This window comes from Vanessa tameamea, chromosome 3, assembly GCF_037043105.1.
Source record: "Vanessa tameamea isolate UH-Manoa-2023 chromosome 3, ilVanTame1 primary haplotype, whole genome shotgun sequence".
Taxonomy (NCBI): Eukaryota; Metazoa; Arthropoda; class Insecta; order Lepidoptera; family Nymphalidae; genus Vanessa; species Vanessa tameamea.
The window spans coordinates 6,003,931-6,021,321 of record NC_087311.1 but is presented as its reverse complement, the minus strand read 5'-3'; the positions used below and the strand labels follow the sequence as shown (position 1 = coordinate 6,021,321).

Here is a 17,391-nt window from a genome sequence, read left to right as displayed (position 1 = left end):
AAATAAGCTTTTATAAACAAAACCACCGAGGGAAACATGAACCACTGGGGATATCTCCGGCACGCACAATGGCAACATACTTACTATGTATGATTGGTCTCCCGCGTGCGATTTATGACACTATCGATATTTTACTAGTGGGAAATTTAAGTGATATTTGAAATATGGTCCAACTCCGCCACCTGAGTAAGTGGTCTTCCCTATTAGTATTATTCTTATGTGAATCTTAGGTGAAGTTAAATAAATAATACCTAATAGGTTTAATAGGTAAATCAAATTACTAATTGAGTCTTTATTGTTAGGTAATTTATAAGTTATAACTAAAAGTATGCAAACTCTTGATAGTAATATTTATTTCAAACATTCTTTGATTAATTTTCGTTTTAAAAATAATATTTTAAGGTTTTAAGTCGAAGTGTTTTTTTTTGTTTGTTGTCTTTATCTTGTTCTCTGGTACTCTCTATGAAACGTAGACAAAAAATTAGACCTATTTAAAATCAGACTTTAGAATGTCGTCATTGAATTAGGTAATGAATGTTACGAGACAAGGCGTGCTGTAATGTGATTTCCGAATAAAGTTCTGACCAAACTCTGTTATCTCCACTTTTATTATTCCCATTTACTTGTTATATACAAAGTTTTTTCATGGTGCAAGGCTAGATCACCTTCGCGCCCCGAGAAGAGTACTGTCGAGCCACGAGCGGAGCACACACGACAGGAGCAGAGGATGCGTTATATCAATACGATTATTGTAGGGAGCTACAATCGGAGATCAAGATTCTGGAATAAAACCCTTATCGAGCCTATAAAAAAATATAGGAATTTCTGCCGATAAATCTCTGAAGCTAGATGGATTATAGAAACTCCTGTGTTCCGAAAACCCGTTAAACCGTAGATTCTCTGCCTGAAATATCTTAGGTCGAGTCGAATTTGCGTTCCCATCAAAATGTAAAAGTGAGAGAATATAGCGCTAGCACATTTCATAATAAAGCATAAAGTTCGAGTTTGATGCTAGACGTTGCTTCCTAGACAAACTATTTTAAGCTTATCGAATACCATTTTTGTTTTATTTTGAAATGGACTATATGTATGTTTTCTACACAACTGTCTTCTAATATTTTTTTTGTAAATAGGCCGAAGTTAGCTAGCTAACTTTCCGGAAACTGATGTAAAGCCGTATACATCATCTCACAAAAGAATTACTACTGAATGCGGTCCCGTAACAGGCGTAGTTTGTGTTTGGTTGCATTAATGTAGTATTTTTATTTCTTGCCGGTTGTTTTTGGTAAAATCTACATTCTGAACCGGTGATAGCTTTACTTTCTATAGTTTTGTAAAATGATCATTCAAGAGTACCTACATGTAAAAACCTACTTCAATAAAGTCTAGTTTGATTTGATTCGATTTGATTAAACTGATTATATTATTAGTATTCCACAATAAAATGATAAGGTCCGAGTGGTCCAGTGTTTGTGTAAATTGATATTTTTCAAAAATTAAACACAATATTCTACTATTTTTTTTATTTTAAAATAACATCACCTGAAAAAGTGTATATAACAAAACCGGGAATGTATAAAAATATTAAATACCCTTATAATACACATTTCACTTAAATTGTAATAAATTTTGTATAAACTTGTATAACGGCATAATAATATGTTGGAAGACAACAAGTTGTACTTTGTCACTCAAATTTTTGCAATAATCTAATTTTTATGCTGTTAACTGTAAACGTGACTATTCAGTTTCATCGTTTCACTTCTTTGCCAGCAATGACTTAATGAGTGACTCCAACTTTCTGGTATCTGCAGCAAACTTTCTGATACCTTCGGACAGTTTATCGGTAGCCATTTGATCTTCGTTCAGATGCCAACGGAATTGAGATTCAGTCAAAGATATCTTTTCAATGTCGCACTGAGCAGCGACTTTGGCGTCTAGAGCCTGTTGATAAAGAGAAGTATTTTAAATAAATTAAATATAATATTTTTCAATTAACAAAATATTCACAACAAGTGAACAAAACACAGTAGTCATAAACATAGATATTCACTGTAAGAAAATTTTATACATAACTCTTAAAAATAAAACAGTATTTTGGAATACAGTCATTTGTGTTATTCAGAGAAGGAAAGCTTTCAGGAAATGAGGCCATGGCCATACGAAAAAGTATATAACACATAATGCACACTACCTCATATACATACATGACAATGTTTCTCGCACAACAATCACTTTTTTTTTGTTCTTACAGCTCTATTTTACAAATATACTACTCACAATCAGTCCAAGACATTAATAGTTTCATCCTGCCTAATGGATTACACCATGAATAAGAGACATTGTATAGTCTATTTCACATAAGATTAATATTTTAATTGATAACAACAAAATAGCCATTAAAGGATCCACTGCTAGGCAAAGACAATCTTTCCTTTTAACGAAATTAGGAACTTATTCTACCAAGCTTAATAAGTATGTACATTTGTGGCTGAGTTACATTCATGCAATTTTTTGTCAGAATGTAAACTTCATTGCTGTGACCAAAATTCAGCACCAACAACAGCAACAGCAAGATCAAACCTGCATTCTTTATTTAAGATTTACATGGTAATTTTTTTATGTATCTAGACTAAGCTTAGCTATTATAAGCATATAGTTTGAACTAAAAAATTTTATATAAAGCAGTTCAAAGTCAGCAGTGTCCAATAACTATATGTAAAAGTAGCAATTTTAATCTTGACCTCATGATCTGTTCAAATACTGGCCAGTTGCATACAACTTTACTAAAAGAAAACTGAGGCACAAGGCAATCTTAATTAAGGTATAACAATATTTAATATTCATTTAAAGCTTATATTATTAATAAGACTCTACTACTGAGATTCTTAGTAATGTTTGATTGTCTATAACTCGCTATAAACTTTTATTTATAGTGAGTTATAGACATTCAATTTTCCCTATTACAATATATCTTTTAGATTTTTACACTCTTATCTCTGTAAAATTTAGTTAAGCCTATTGAATCAAATAAATATTATAAAAATTGTTAGCATGGATATTAATATGAATAGTAGATGACATTATTTCTGCATTCTCCATTTCCTCATTAGAAACAAAAGAGAATTCAAACTTTATGTAAGTGTTTTGAAATTTCTAATATTAATATTTGATAATTTCTAAACTTTTGAAAAATTAGGCAAGTTTTAAAATACTAACTAAATAAATTAAGATAAGCAGTAGATTTCTATTCATGTCATGAGGTAATGATTAAACCTAAAAAATTAAATAAAAAATATTTCCGACTTAACAGAGTGCTGTAAATGGGATAACTTTTATTTTAAACCCGGCTGATAGAAAACTAAGTCATTGTAAACCTTATGTATTCAATGTCGCCTCAGTATTCCAGGTTTTTACTGCAAATTATCAAATTAGTTGTGTAATGTAGTGCATAGATACCTTTTTAAGAGGTTGTTCACTATTGGCTAGCTCTTGTAAAAGTTTAGGACTAATTGTAAGTAAGTCACAACCAGCCAGTTCCCTTATTTCACCAGTGTTACGGAAAGAAGCACCCATTACTTGAGTCTTGTAACCAAACTTCTTGTAGTAATTAAAGACACGAGTAACAGATACTACGCCTGGATCATCCTTTGCCTCATATGTGTTCTTTGTATGCTCAACATACCTAAAACATTGTCATAATTAATTAATATTCTATTATATTGTTAATTATATGATTTTTATATAAATAACATAATAACATAATCAGCCTGTAAATTTCCCACTGCTGGGCTAAGGCCTCCTCTCCCGTTGTGGAGAAGGTATGGAGCTTATTCCACCACGCTGCTCCAATGCGGGTTGGTGGAATACACATGTGGCAGAATTTCGTTGAAATTAGACACATGCAGGTTTCCTCACGATGTTTTCCTTCACCGCCGAGCACGAGATGAATTATAGACAAATTAAGCACATGTAAATTCAGTGGTGCCTGCCTGGGTTTGAACCCGAAATCATCGGTTAAGATGCACGCGTTCTAACCACTGGGCCATCTCGGCTCTTTATATATTTATATATTTACATTATATTACTTTTTTAAATATTTACATTATATTATGAAATTAATGTAAAGTAGCAGCAATAAATGTATCACTGCTGGGCTGCACTTCTTCTTTAAGGAATAGGTTTGGAGCATACTCCAAATTATATTAGTAAATTTGATAAGTACAAGTAATTATTTACATACCAATCCAAGATTCTTCCAACAAATGGCGATATCAATGTCACATTAGCCTCGGCACAGGCAATTGCTTGGTATAAAGAAAAGAGCAAGGTCAAATTACAATGAATTCCATGTTTTTTCTCAAGCTCTCTGAAACACGAAAAAAGTAAAGACTAAAAAATATTTTCTATATCAATTTCAAATCATAAAAATAAAATCTTACTTGGCAGCCTGAATTCCTTCCCAAGTTGATGCCAGCTTGATCAAAATTCTTTCCTTTTTTATGCCATGTTCTGCAAACATTGTAATTAACTTGATCGCTTTGGCCATGCTAGCATCCTTATCAAAGGACAACCTGAAAACAGAGATGGCACATAATTAAGATTTATTTCATATATTATAAAATTAACATATAACAAGTTTTTTATTACCTGGCATCAACCTCAACTGATACTCTTCCAGGAATAATTTTAAGTATTTCACATCCAAATAAAACACTTAACATGTCTAATGTTTCACCTAGTTGTTCATCGATTGATCTAGAATGAAAAGTTTATAAAATGTAAAAGCAATAAATAATTAAATTATAAATTACTGCAGCACTTCATTTAGAGGTTAATAATTATGTTGCTCAAATAGCTGTAATTCTTTTTAAAATTGGTTATTATATTGTTGAAGTATAGCTGGGGTTTCATACTATATTAGGTAGTAGCATGCTGTATCTAGTCTACCTACTCTAAAAATGTGGTAGTCACCTTTGGGGCCAAACATGAGATCTAAGATGTCTCTTGTGCCTGTTTATGTTGAAACTTAAATATAATACAAACTGAAGGAATATAACCTAAGCAGACTCATAACATGGTGGGACATGATTTCTGAGGCACACACTTCCAACTCAATAATAATTTTTCGACCTGACCTAGGGTTTGAACCAGGACCAGGGGAATATATTGCCGCTAGATCAACACAGCAATTTAAATTTTATACAATTGGCTATACATGGTGCAGTATACACCAAATGACAAACATTTAAAATACTCACCCTCCACAGTCCTTGCCATATTTAATAGCTTTATCAAGCAAATGCTGATATTGTTCCATACCAGCAGCAGACAAAATGAGACTTGGGTTTGTGGTAGCATCAGTGGGCTTATAGGCTTTCATAGCTGCAAAAACATTCAGATAATGAATATATTACATTGTTTTCTACAAGTACAAATGCGAAAGTTTAAAGTAACTTATATACATAGTGTGATAACATTGTATACTATGGTACTTGAGTAGTAAGGAAATGATTGCGAAAATATGTAATTGTAGCAATTCGATATACTCTTACATGTAAAACTAAATTTAATGCACTGCCTTGGTTGTCACATTGAAGTTTAACTACTGCAATGCACATTACCGACATTTTGCTTAATATGTAACAAGTTTTATATACTTGGATAAGTTTCTAACCTTCAAAATCGCCTGTATCAGCCACAACAGTCGAAAATTGTTTAAGTTGATCTAATGCACTCATTTTGGTACGTTTAGCTTGAGGTTCACTACTCATACTGATTGCTTTCTTGTAACAATTGCCTGAAAAGTAAATTGAATGACAACAAGTAGAGCGGAAAACTATTTACGCGGGACCGGTTAAGAGTTAAGTTTTGAAGGTGACCCCGTAAATCAACGTATAATAATAAAACGTAATCCAATCGTCATCCTTGTTCACCGATAACCTTTATAACGAAGGTTTAACATTAAATAAGCTGTATATATATATGCTGGTATGTTTTAACAAAACAAAGTGTAATATTTACCAAAAAATATAATTAATAATATGTAGATAGAAAAAAATAGGTTAAACTTATTCGAAAAGTTGTAACATGTAAGTCATAAGTGAACAAAAAAATAGTTACATTACTTGTAATTGTAATTATTTAGCCCAATCAGAGAAGTCAGATTTTTATACAAATTCTGAGCTCCCGCCTCCCGCCAACCTAGTGTTACCAATCGACAGGTGTTTCATAATATAACGTGACATGACGGATATGTGCTATGTCATCCGCAAACTTATCTAATAAAATTCTAATTGATCTGTTTGTATATATGGATATGTCGTTCATGTAAAGGTATTTCAACAAAGTTACGGTAAGCCCTTAAAAGGCATATTGGCAGGATTTATGTGGATGTCCTTATAATGTGTTAAAATAATACAAACCCTACTTGTAAAAGAAAATAGCGATCCCGAATTAATTTCGTTTGAAGATCATGAAAGGAACAATTTTAAAAAGGGCTGCTAGGTAGGTATCAAAAATTTTGAAATAAGATTCTAAAAAATCATTGTTTCTATTTACAATTATTCCTATATCCAATACAAATCCTCGGGTGAGTATAAGCACGTCATTCAGAGATAATCCCAGATCTCTCAAATACAATCAAATGGCTAAAAGTAAAATGGCTTTTATTAAAAATACAACATCCTAGTAAGCCTTTATATTAATTATTATTAGACAAAATATTAATAGAAAAAATTAATAAAAATAATAAAGAACCACGTAGCCAAAAATACCGCGCCTTTATCGACGTAACTGAAACTTTGAAAGCGCGAATATACATAAATACTCATCATAATATCATACTCCGACTAATTTTCATTATAAAATTATCACAAATAGTAATTTATTAATAAATAGTAATTTAAATAATAATTTCTTATAAAAATTAGAATATAGGTATTTACTGTTTCTGATTAATTTTAAATATTTTCATTTTTATCCTAGAAAGTTAAAACTTCTTAAAATTACTAATATTTTTAAAGTGAAGTCAACGTCAAGAACATAATACCAACGTTAGAAAATGTATGTGTAAATGTATGTTCATTTTAAAATGTATATCGATGAATTAGTATATTGGTAAATGAAAACTGTTGAAATTTTTTTTTTATTGATATTGATTTTTGGTATGAAACATCTATTGACACAATTTAGGGGTCAGCAAATGGCATGAGTCTTATATGTAATGAAATATATTTTTTGAGTTATTTTTATTAGCAAATCGCATAAAATTCGTAAATCTAAGGTTTGTTTATCTTTTTTCCTACTCCCATTGAAGTTATACTAATATTATAATTACGAAAGTAACTCTGCTTGTTGCTCTTTACGGCAGAAGAACAAAACAGAATTTGATGAAATTTGGTATGAAGCCAATTCAAACTCAAATCATTTTTCTTAGAGACAACATTTTTATGCATAACTTCTGACGACCAACTCCTTAAATAGGAAACCGCGGACAATAACGACACCTACTACATACATTTATTTGATTATTAGGCGCGTGCTGAAAAAATGATGAGAGTGAATTTTTGAAATGCGCGTGCACACTGTGATATTCAACATCATGATTAAGCTCACTAAGCCGCCAATTAGGTGTCAAATCCTTCGAAATAGACAACTTTTCGCCTTGAAATTTAAATTGTAAATGTTTAAATTTTTGAGTGAGTGTTATAGTAGTTGTGATAAAGATAAATTTATATTTATTATAGTATAAATTATGATTTAATTATTAATAAGTAGGTTATTATAATTTGATTTAAATTAGTTATTTGTATGCACTTAAAAAATATTTTTAATTACTCCGAAGAAGTAAAACTTCTTATACGCGTACATAACACATATCGTTTTTTATTAATACCATATTTTTTCATTGATTTCATTAACAATAATTTGTGATTTTTTTTAAACAATGAGTTTAGATGTTTCAGATCTGTTGAACTTCCCCTCGCGGCCCTATTTTTGATTTAATATATGGTTTCAGAAGTCACCGAAAATTAAGTGAAAAATTATGTTAAAAGCAGCTAAGTCCAATTATTACAAGACAATTTTTAAATTTATTAGTTTTTTACTATTTAAAAATTTAAGTTATTATCTAGGTTTCCATTGGGTACTAAAATTATTGCACACATAATGATAATTTGAAATCTGATAATTTTATAATTGATAAAATGTTATAGATTATTTGAATGAAACCTAACAAAAGTCCTTGTCATCTATGAATTTAATAATGCATTTATTTATTCCAATCTAATTCCATATTTAGTCTGTGCTTCTAGAAAATTCGGGTACATACCTTCAAAGGAAATAATATCTAGACTCTGTGTGTAAGTACTGTATTGCAGACCGGCGTTCCACTAAGATCGACTGACTGATTGTCAGTTTATAGCAACGTGTTTTGTGTGATCGAAAAAGGGTGATATTTCAAAGGTTTTGTGTCTATTATTACAATTTTAAACCAGTATGGCCGCAATGTCAGTCATAGGTATTGATTTCGGAAATGAATCGTGTTATATTGCTGTTGCAAAAGCAGGTGGCATTGAGACAATAACTAACGATTACAGTCTAAGGGGTACACCGTAAGTAGTAATTTATACTTTCCTATTTTTTTTTCTGTTTAACTTAATTAAATCTCAATACATATTAATTGTTTCACTATATAACCATTGAAGTAAGTGCTATTGTAAATTTCATAATTTTACAGTTTCATGCTAATTATTAGAAAAAAATTTAAGCGATTTATCATAATAGTAATTTTTACTAAGATATTTTATTGATTATGTGCAGATGATACTATCTATCTGTGATATTATCATAGTAAACATTTTCATATCCAACGATTTTAATGATATTTCTATGAGGTTAGTTATGTTCATAGTACATACTTGCAGTTAATCAATTTACAGATCATGTGTGGCGTTTTCACCAAAGAACCGAATATTAGGTGTAGCAGCCAAAAACCAAATGGTAACAAACATGAAAAACACTGTGTTTGGTTTTAAAAGACTCTTAGGTAGGAAATATTCAGATCCACATGTACAAAAAGAGCTTAAACACTTCCCATTCAAGGTTGAACAGCGAACTGATGGTGGAATTGGTATTAGGGTCAACTATCTCGGGGAAGATAATGTATTTAGCCCAGAGCAGGTTTGTTCAAACTTTTATGTATAAAATGTAATCAGTCATTTATCTCGAGGTCTAAGCAAATTAATCACAAATAAAATCAATATACTTTTATATTTGCTTGTCATAACCTCTAATACAAAAATATATTTTATAGATTACAGCAATGCTGTTCACAAAATTGAAAGACGTAGCTGCTACTGCACTACAAACTCAGGTTAATGATTGTGTCATATCAGTACCTAGTTACTTTACTAATGCAGAAAGGAATGCTCTATTAGATGCCGCTACAATTGCAGGTATGCCATATATATACATAATCATGATACAATTTTATGTATGTTATATAAATGTATATAACCTATATACACCATATTATCCTCTGCCCCAAGGTTGCTCTGAAGAGATTGGTTTTTAGTGAAAAGCATCTTCAATATTGTTTTCAATTACTGTTTATGTAGTTTACTGTGGTTTACATTAAAGGACATTACTGTTATATTTAATTATTCTTAATTATTAATATTATTAATGGAAATATTTTTCTGATATGAAATGATAATAACTTACATTACAATTGATCCTTTCAATACATATTCAATTAAGATACAATTTTCAATTCTTCTATGCTTAATCATATTCATAATAAATTCAATAATCTACTGAATCGTCAGTGAAAGTGACATTACAAACCATTTGTTTGAATTCTTCCACACGATCAAATTGAATCAGAAGTCATATAATGTGTTATAATTATTAGTAATAAACAAAGAAATGAATACTTTTTACCAAAATAACTACATAAATACATACATAATTTTTGTAATATATGATATTTAATTGAATTAAATACAAATATAATTATTTTTATTCTATCTGATTCATAATGTTGGCAGCCTTGCCTTTAATGCACAACTAAGGTTTTTATTGATTATAGCCTTGACCTTCATATCTACCTATTCAAGTCTAAAACTATTGATTTAGTGTTTTACTTCAATAACTAAATGTTTTAGGTCTCAATGTATTACGCCTTATGAATGAGACATCAGCAACTGCACTTGCCTATGGTATTTACAAACAAGATTTACCTGCACCTGAAGAAAAACCTCGAAATGTCGTTTTTGTTGACTTTGGTCACAGTTCCCTTCAGGTATATATTATGATAATATAGTACTGAACTTGAATTATAATCATGAATTAATAAATCATTCACATGTATGTTTTGTTGCATAGGTTGCAGCCTGTGCTTTTAATAAGGGTAAATTAAGGGTGCTGGCCACCTCAACAGACCCCTTCTGTGGTGGTAGAGATATTGACATGGCATTAGCTGAATATTTCTGCCAAGATTTTATGACTAGATATAAACTTGATGCCAGGAAAAATCAAAGGTAAACTTGATTTTCAAATTCTACTAATTCAACTAATTTCAAATATTACTTTATTGTGTACATTTTTAATTCAATTGTGTGGGTTAGTTGGATATTTGACCTAATATTATTTTTCTGTAACATTATCAACAAATCTTTTACCTACTTGCAGAAATAGACATATTTTTTAAAATAATTATTGCTATATTACACACTGTTTCTAGAGCTTTCCTTCGGTTGTTGCAAGAAGTAGAAAAAATAAAGAAACAAATGTCTGCAAATAGCACTCGTTTGCCTTTGAACATTGAATGCTTTATGGAGGAACGTGATGTTACTGGGGAAATGCAGCGTCCTCAAATGGAACAAATATGTACTGAGACTTTTAATAGAGTGGAAAGGACATTGAGAGGCATATTGCATAATGCTAGTAAGTATTATTATTATAAGGTTATACATTATATATGTTTGATAAAAACATCAATAAAATTATCTTATTTTTCTTTTTAGAACTGAGACCTGAAGATATAAACTCAGTAGAAATAGTAGGAGGTTCTACAAGGATTCCTGCAGTTAAAAATTTGATTGAACAAGTATTTGGCAAGCAAGCATCAACAACACTGAACCAAGTATGAAAGATATTTTAAAATCGATTCAACTACTAATATAATGTTAGGTTTAAATTAGGGATTTTATATGTGTTTAATATTATAGACTTTATATATATGATGATTCATATATAATGTCTACTCACAACCTTTCAGGATGAAGCTGTATCACGTGGTTGCGCGTTACAATGCGCGATGTTGAGCCCCGCGGTTCGGGTGCGTGAGTTCAACGTCACTGACGCTCAACCCTACGCCGTGCGTCTCGCTTGGGACGCTGCACGAGGGGAAGATGGCGACATGGAAGTATGAATTTTTTTTTATTACAAAAAATATCTACTGAAAACATTTTGTGAAAACTATTAATAAAAATGTTATTGATTATTTGAATGAATTTTGTTCAGCGCTATTGCCATAAAAGCGTAACAGATTGGAAGAAAGAGTTAGTATAGATTAAACAATATAATTATTAGAGGAGGCAATGTTCATTAATCAATAAATTGATTGCCACGAAATGGATTCCTTACTATGTTTCAAAGTAATAAGGCCAAGATTCATTGTAAGTCACAATTTAGTTCATCTTCATACTTTTTCTTTAAATGAAAATTTTACACAAATTCTCAACAAAATCTTCACATGCTTAGAGCCTATTTCCATCAAAGGGGTGAAGATAAACAAAGCTTTGTTATATTAATATTAAAAACAGTTTAAATTAATATATCTTTATTATACAACACTGTCTTGTTAAACTAATTATATCCAATTTAATTTTACTTCCAAAGTTCCGATAATTACTTTTTACATATTCAAAACGCCATTTTTTGCTAATCCATAATGAATATCATAGATTATTCAAGCAAAAATTGTCAAATATTTTTAATTACCTTTACTTCTCCTGTAGAATAAGGCTATCTATGCTCTAAAATTTTATCCACAATGGTCATGATACTTCCAATTATTTTTGTAATCATTGGTGTCTTTTTTTTTATTTGTCTTTCTTCAAATGTTTATCTTATTATAAAGCATATTGTTCAACTATTCCAAGTTTGTGAAGTTTGTGTAAAACTTAGTAGACATTTTTGCGCAAGCAAAGACTCAAAACTTTAGGGCTTCTTTGGTTTTCAGATTATAATTTTATTACTAGAAAACATACAAGAAATGAAAATTTGTGTTATTAGTTTAATTACACAAATTAAAAAAATATATATATAAAAATTACAAAATATTACCAAGTTGTTAATGTTTCAGTTTAATAAATAATTAAATTATTTGTTATACAGGTTTTTCCAGCATTCCATGCTGCACCGTTTTCAAAGATGCTTACTTTCTATAGAAAAGAGCCATTTTCAGTTAGTGCTTACTATTCCGATCAAGTGCCCTATCCTGACTCTTTTATTGGTATGTATCTGAAGGTTTTTTTATGTAATCCATGCATAAAAACAAATTATACTTTATAAAATATTTTTGTTTTTGAACAATAGGACAATGGAACATTAGAGATGTTCAAGCAACAGCTGAAGGAGAGTCACAAAAAGTGAAACTCAAAGTACGAGTAAACATTCACGGTATTGTCACGGTTGCTTCTGCATCTTTAGTGGAGAAAAAGCAAGATTCTTCTCAAAATGAAAATGTTGAGATGGAAAATTCCAATGAAAACGCACAGGGCACCCAAGATGCCCCAATGGAGACGAATGGTGGTTCCCAGGAACAACAACAACAACAAAACGGGCCTGATAACCAAGAGGTGAGAGAGGACGAAATGAAAGGAGAGCCGCAACAAAAACAATCGTGGACACAGAGAGTAGGACAGTGGTTCAGCGGGGTATGTGTCGGTAGCGCGTTTGTGGAGTGAATCTGTGATGTTTGTTGCCTCACTACTGATTTCTCAATGGTTACAACATCTTCGAATCTAGATAAAATTTTTCATTAACTCGATTTTCTCATAATTCTATTTCTTTCCTAAGTGAAATGCAGCAGGCATCACATCGTTTGCAGCTTCCCCACCCTCATTTGAGGCCCCATTTGCACAGTATTTTCATTAGGTTTTGATATAATCTTTTGAAGATACATAACAAATTTTCGTTCTCTTGAAGCATTTATGAGTAAATAGTCTCTGTGTCCACGCATGTTTTTGTTTGCCCTGCATTTATTGATATATATATATATATTATAATTTCTTTTAGCAGCAACCAGGATAATTTTGGTAATGTAATTTTTTTATACTGCTTGTGTTGATTTTATAGGTGCAAATGGGTCATCACAATACTTGGTTATATTAACTTCTCGCAAGGATATTAAATCTAATTTAACATTTAAGTTGTTAATAAATCCAAGTTTATGTGGTGGTGGGGAGATTGTTATTGTAATTTATTGAATGGACATTTTTATTTTTAGGAAAACAATGATGACAAAAAGGATAAATCGAAAGATAAATCCAAGAAGGTTCTTGTGAAAACGATTGAATTGCCTATCGATGCACGAACACATGGATATGCTCAACATGACCTGAACAGCTACATGGAACAAGAGGTAAAATCAGAATATGTTTCATTTTGTATTAACTCCACCCATACAACTTAATGTTAATAAATATACTTATATCTAGGGTAAAATGCAAGCCCAAGATCGCCAAGAAAAAGAACGCGCGGACGCACGTAACGCACTTGAAGAGTATGTTTATGAGCTTCGTGGAAAATTGTCGGAGGGTGAAGTTCTTCATGATTTTGTTGCTGAAGATCAACGTCAACGACTCGTCAACCAACTTGATGCACTGGAACAGTGGCTGTATGATGAAGGAGAGGATCAAAACCGACAGGTTTCTATATTATTATAAACAAAAATAATATGACAACAATTTGTTTTTGAAAACTGTTTCAATAGTAAACATATTATTTTTCTTCACTTTGTATAGGTATACAGTGACAAATTGGGGGAATTGCGAACGGAAGGGGAGCCCATAAAACAACGGCGACTTGAATTTGAACTTCGCCCCGGAGCTCTTGACGATTACGCTCTCGCTATTCAATTAACTAACAAGGCGGTTGATTTGTACAGGTAATGGCATAGCCCAATATTTAAATAAATAAATTGATTTTTACAATTATTACCTTTTTTTTAAAGGATTAGTAAAAATTAGCATTAATAAAAATGTCTTTTCTATATTCAATTCATTCAAAAGATCGGGCGATGCGAAGTACGCGCACTTGACCGAAGCCGACATTCAGAAGGTCGTGGATGCTGCTAAGAACGCGCTGGCGTGGCTGGAGAACGCCCGACAGGCACTGGCCCACGCGCCCCGACACCTGCCTCCGCCACACACCACCCACCAGATACGGCAGGAGAGACAGGTCACATACAACATCATGTTAATGTGTACAGGATTCAATGTTTAAAATATTAACAAATTAAAGTAATATTTTTATTACAGACTTTCGAAAATACGGTAAACCCTATTTTGAACAAACTTAAGCCTAAGGAGAAGACTCCACCACCAGCTAATCCCACCGCGGGCGACGGCCAGACAGCCGACGCACCATCGCAGGAACAAATGGATGTCGAATGAACACTGTCTCACTCATTTACATATTACACACCCACAGCTAAAACTGAATAACAGCAAAACTTTAGACAAAAGCCTCAACTCCGCGTCAAAGCTAAACAAACATGTTGCCGAATGTTATCACAACTTACATAAAGTGGCATTATAGTTGAGTTAATGAGTTTAAATAAATAGGATAAACAATTAATTAAACTCGATTCCAACTTAAATAGCAATTTTAATTGAATCTCTAAGTAGGTAAAAGTAATGATTTAATATAAAAAAAGAGATGATTCATATTTATTAATTTTTCCTATAATGCCCCTTTGGTTATCATTATAAATCAGATAATCATCAAGATAGATAAGTCAGGCCTGAAGTTGTTATTTAGTTAACTGGAGCCGTCATAACTAGCTTACCAATATACACATCTCATAGGTACATACAATTTTACTAAATTATTGTTTTAAACTTAACACATGCTAAATATATATTGTGATTTAAAAATATATATATATTTGTTGAGACAAATACCTATTACTTTAAAATAGCGCATTTCTAATATAGTACACTGGATAGTATTAATTATTTACTTTTTTTTGGTTTATGTATTTTTTGTACTGTTGCTAAATGTTTTCATTGTGATAAAAACTGAATAAATTATTTGCTGAATCGATGTAAGCAATTATATGTAACTTGAAATTTTGCTTACTGCTTCAGTCAATACTATAGCATAATTCTGTTTTGGTCATTATAGCTAATTATTAAAATTAATATAACTTATATTGTATCTGAAGTTTTTTTTTTAATTATTTCGGCTCTACAATTCATACTCCAATTTAAAAAAAACGATATATTAAATATCCTTCCACTTATAGACTGATGTTACATTTGTTAACGCCACAATCAAATTATTAACAGAATTGACAGCTAATTTAAATTGTACCACTGATGTCACGTGAAATGAAGGTATAGGAAAATCTACTCTAACATCTACTAACAGCAATTAAACTTTGTTTGCCTTTATAATATAAACAGATTAATAAGATTAGATTAGACTCATAAAATCCTCAGCCATTATAAATAAATGGATTTAATACATGTTAATAAAAACAGTACAGTTTATTTGAAATATCGATTCTGTTAAGTCGATTTTCCTTTTCTTTTTTTTGGTATCCATAGCTATATACAGCAAATTAATTCATATGATAGATACAAATACTCTGAAGTTTGTTTCATAGACAACTATAATTATATAGCAATAAATACAAATAATTGAGAAAACCTGTTGCAAATAGCATTTATATTTGCAGCTGTTTCTTAGTAACAAAAATTATGTAATATAGCACTGGCGTACATTGTAAATTAATGGTTGAACCATTGTAACATTACTTGTGCATTAATAATGTTAAAGCTTAGTAAAAGAATGACTTAACATATTATGTTTTATTATTAGATTTAAGATCCTCTTCGCAAAATATAGTAAAATCAATTTTTATTTATAGACGTGTTCATGTACTGTAAATAGCACCACGATCACACCAGTGAGTTGTCGTACACTAGGGATTCGTAAAGTAAAATAATTAAAACCAAAACAAAATCCATTATTCAATATGCAGAATAGAAGCATTACAATCACGTATTGATTGTCAAATTAAAAATTATAATCGGTTCGGAAAAGGAAACAATTGTGAGCTTTTCAAATACTCGGTACACATTTAATATTAAAGACCAACTAATACGTAGTTAATTAATTGGATGTAGGTACTTAATCATAGAGTTACGGTATTGTAGGCTACGAAGTCAACGTGTCCGATTCTCAATTTTTCATTATCACTTACAAACACGTAAATTAATGAAATAAGCCTCGAAAAAAACGGCAGAATGAAACTGTGTTTTTTACTTTGATACTATGTATGTATAATGTATAAATATGCATGATATATGAAACACGTGATAAAACAATCTTTTAAAACTAACCTGAGAAATAAAAGTCATGAAATCATTACATTTCGGAAAAATATTTTATTTTCAATTACAGAAAGCAATTATTTTAAAGAATAATTATACAAATGAAATAACTCTTAAGTAATTACCGCTGTACCTGTACTGTAATTTGCTTTTAAAAACGAAAATCATGTGTCATTGATATAGTCTTCTGGTTTTTTTCTCAGTTTTTGTCGATGATTTTCTTCTACACTTACATAAATTACTACGGCACCTACGAAGGCTAAAACATAATACATTGTTAATCTTTTCATGAAGCATCGAAAATTAGATATTGTAGTTAAGTAAAGGGTCGTCCGTTAAGCACGTGTCATTTTTAGCACTTATTAATCGTCTCCCTCTAATTGTACATGGTGAGGTTCAAAAGAAAGATGCTGCCTGCTATCCAAATTTAATTGGGTACGAATTACAAAGTATCAACTGATAGTAATAAACGATCCCTAAGATCTGGACAGGTATGTGTAGCGTAGGTAGGAACCACCAATATACCGAAATTTTACTATGAAACAGTAAAAAACACTTACGAGGTAACCATGTTAATATAGTCGCTCTTGTGCGCGGAATGAAATTAGGAATACCATATTTAATAGCACGGGCAAATGGTTTCTGTTCATGGGGTGATATCTGGTAGTATATTATTCCTCTAATAAAGGCCAAATTGCCGAATACCTTTCCCATTTCAATAGAACTTTGTTTTTTGTTTAAATGTTAAGTTAATTTT

The 17,391-nt window shown here is 31.0% G+C and overlaps 2 protein-coding genes across 5 annotated transcripts in view; one reads left to right on the top strand and one right to left on the bottom strand.

Moving 5' to 3' along the window:
• Positions 1–1,508: 1,508 nt before the first annotated feature.
• LOC113397240 (probable transaldolase) overlaps positions 1,509–17,391 on the bottom strand; it is a 212,356-nt gene continuing 196,473 nt past the window's right edge. For both annotated transcript variants that reach the window (XM_064219440.1, XM_064219434.1), the window contains exons 2-8: positions 5,678–5,800; positions 5,262–5,385; positions 4,651–4,758; positions 4,443–4,574; positions 4,244–4,369; positions 3,460–3,685; positions 1,509–1,944 (exon numbers count right to left, since the gene is read on the bottom strand). In XM_064219440.1, the coding sequence (XP_064075510.1) occupies positions 1,759–1,944; positions 3,460–3,685; positions 4,244–4,369; positions 4,443–4,574; positions 4,651–4,758; positions 5,262–5,385; positions 5,678–5,774 (999 nt within the window). In that variant the 5' untranslated portion in view covers positions 5,775–5,800 and the 3' untranslated portion in view covers positions 1,509–1,758. The remainder of the gene's footprint in view (positions 1,945–3,459; positions 3,686–4,243; positions 4,370–4,442; positions 4,575–4,650; positions 4,759–5,261; positions 5,386–5,677; positions 5,801–17,391) is intronic.
• On the top strand, positions 8,300–16,098 carry LOC113397529 (heat shock 70 kDa protein 4L). 3 transcript variants are annotated; one of them, XM_026635921.2, is made up of 15 exons: positions 8,300–8,615; positions 8,943–9,183; positions 9,317–9,458; positions 10,170–10,306; positions 10,390–10,544; positions 10,748–10,950; positions 11,031–11,149; positions 11,285–11,431; positions 12,406–12,523; positions 12,607–12,947; positions 13,541–13,654; positions 13,731–13,940; positions 14,037–14,179; positions 14,304–14,472; positions 14,553–16,098. In XM_026635921.2, the coding sequence occupies exons 1-15, from the start codon at positions 8,500–8,502 to the stop codon at positions 14,685–14,687; spliced, it is 2,490 nt and encodes an 829-aa protein (XP_026491706.1). In that variant the 5' UTR covers positions 8,300–8,499; the 3' UTR covers positions 14,688–16,098. The 3 variants fall into 3 exon arrangements, with proteins under 3 accessions (XP_026491706.1, XP_026491705.1, XP_026491707.1); XM_026635920.2 differs by having other exon boundaries at positions 13,520–13,654; XM_026635922.2 differs by having other exon boundaries at positions 8,301–8,615; positions 12,607–12,869; positions 13,520–13,654.

Coding starts and splice junctions, on each gene's coding strand:
- LOC113397529 (XM_026635920.2), top strand. CDS start 8,500: ATGGCCGCAATGTCAGTCATAGGTATTGATTTCGGAAATGAATCGTGT. Junction 9,459..10,169: donor AGATGCCGCTACAATTGCAG/GTATGCCATATA, acceptor TAAATGTTTTAG/GTCTCAATGTATTACGCCTT. Junction 10,545..10,747: donor GATGCCAGGAAAAATCAAAG/GTAAACTTGATT, acceptor CACTGTTTCTAG/AGCTTTCCTTCGGTTGTTGC.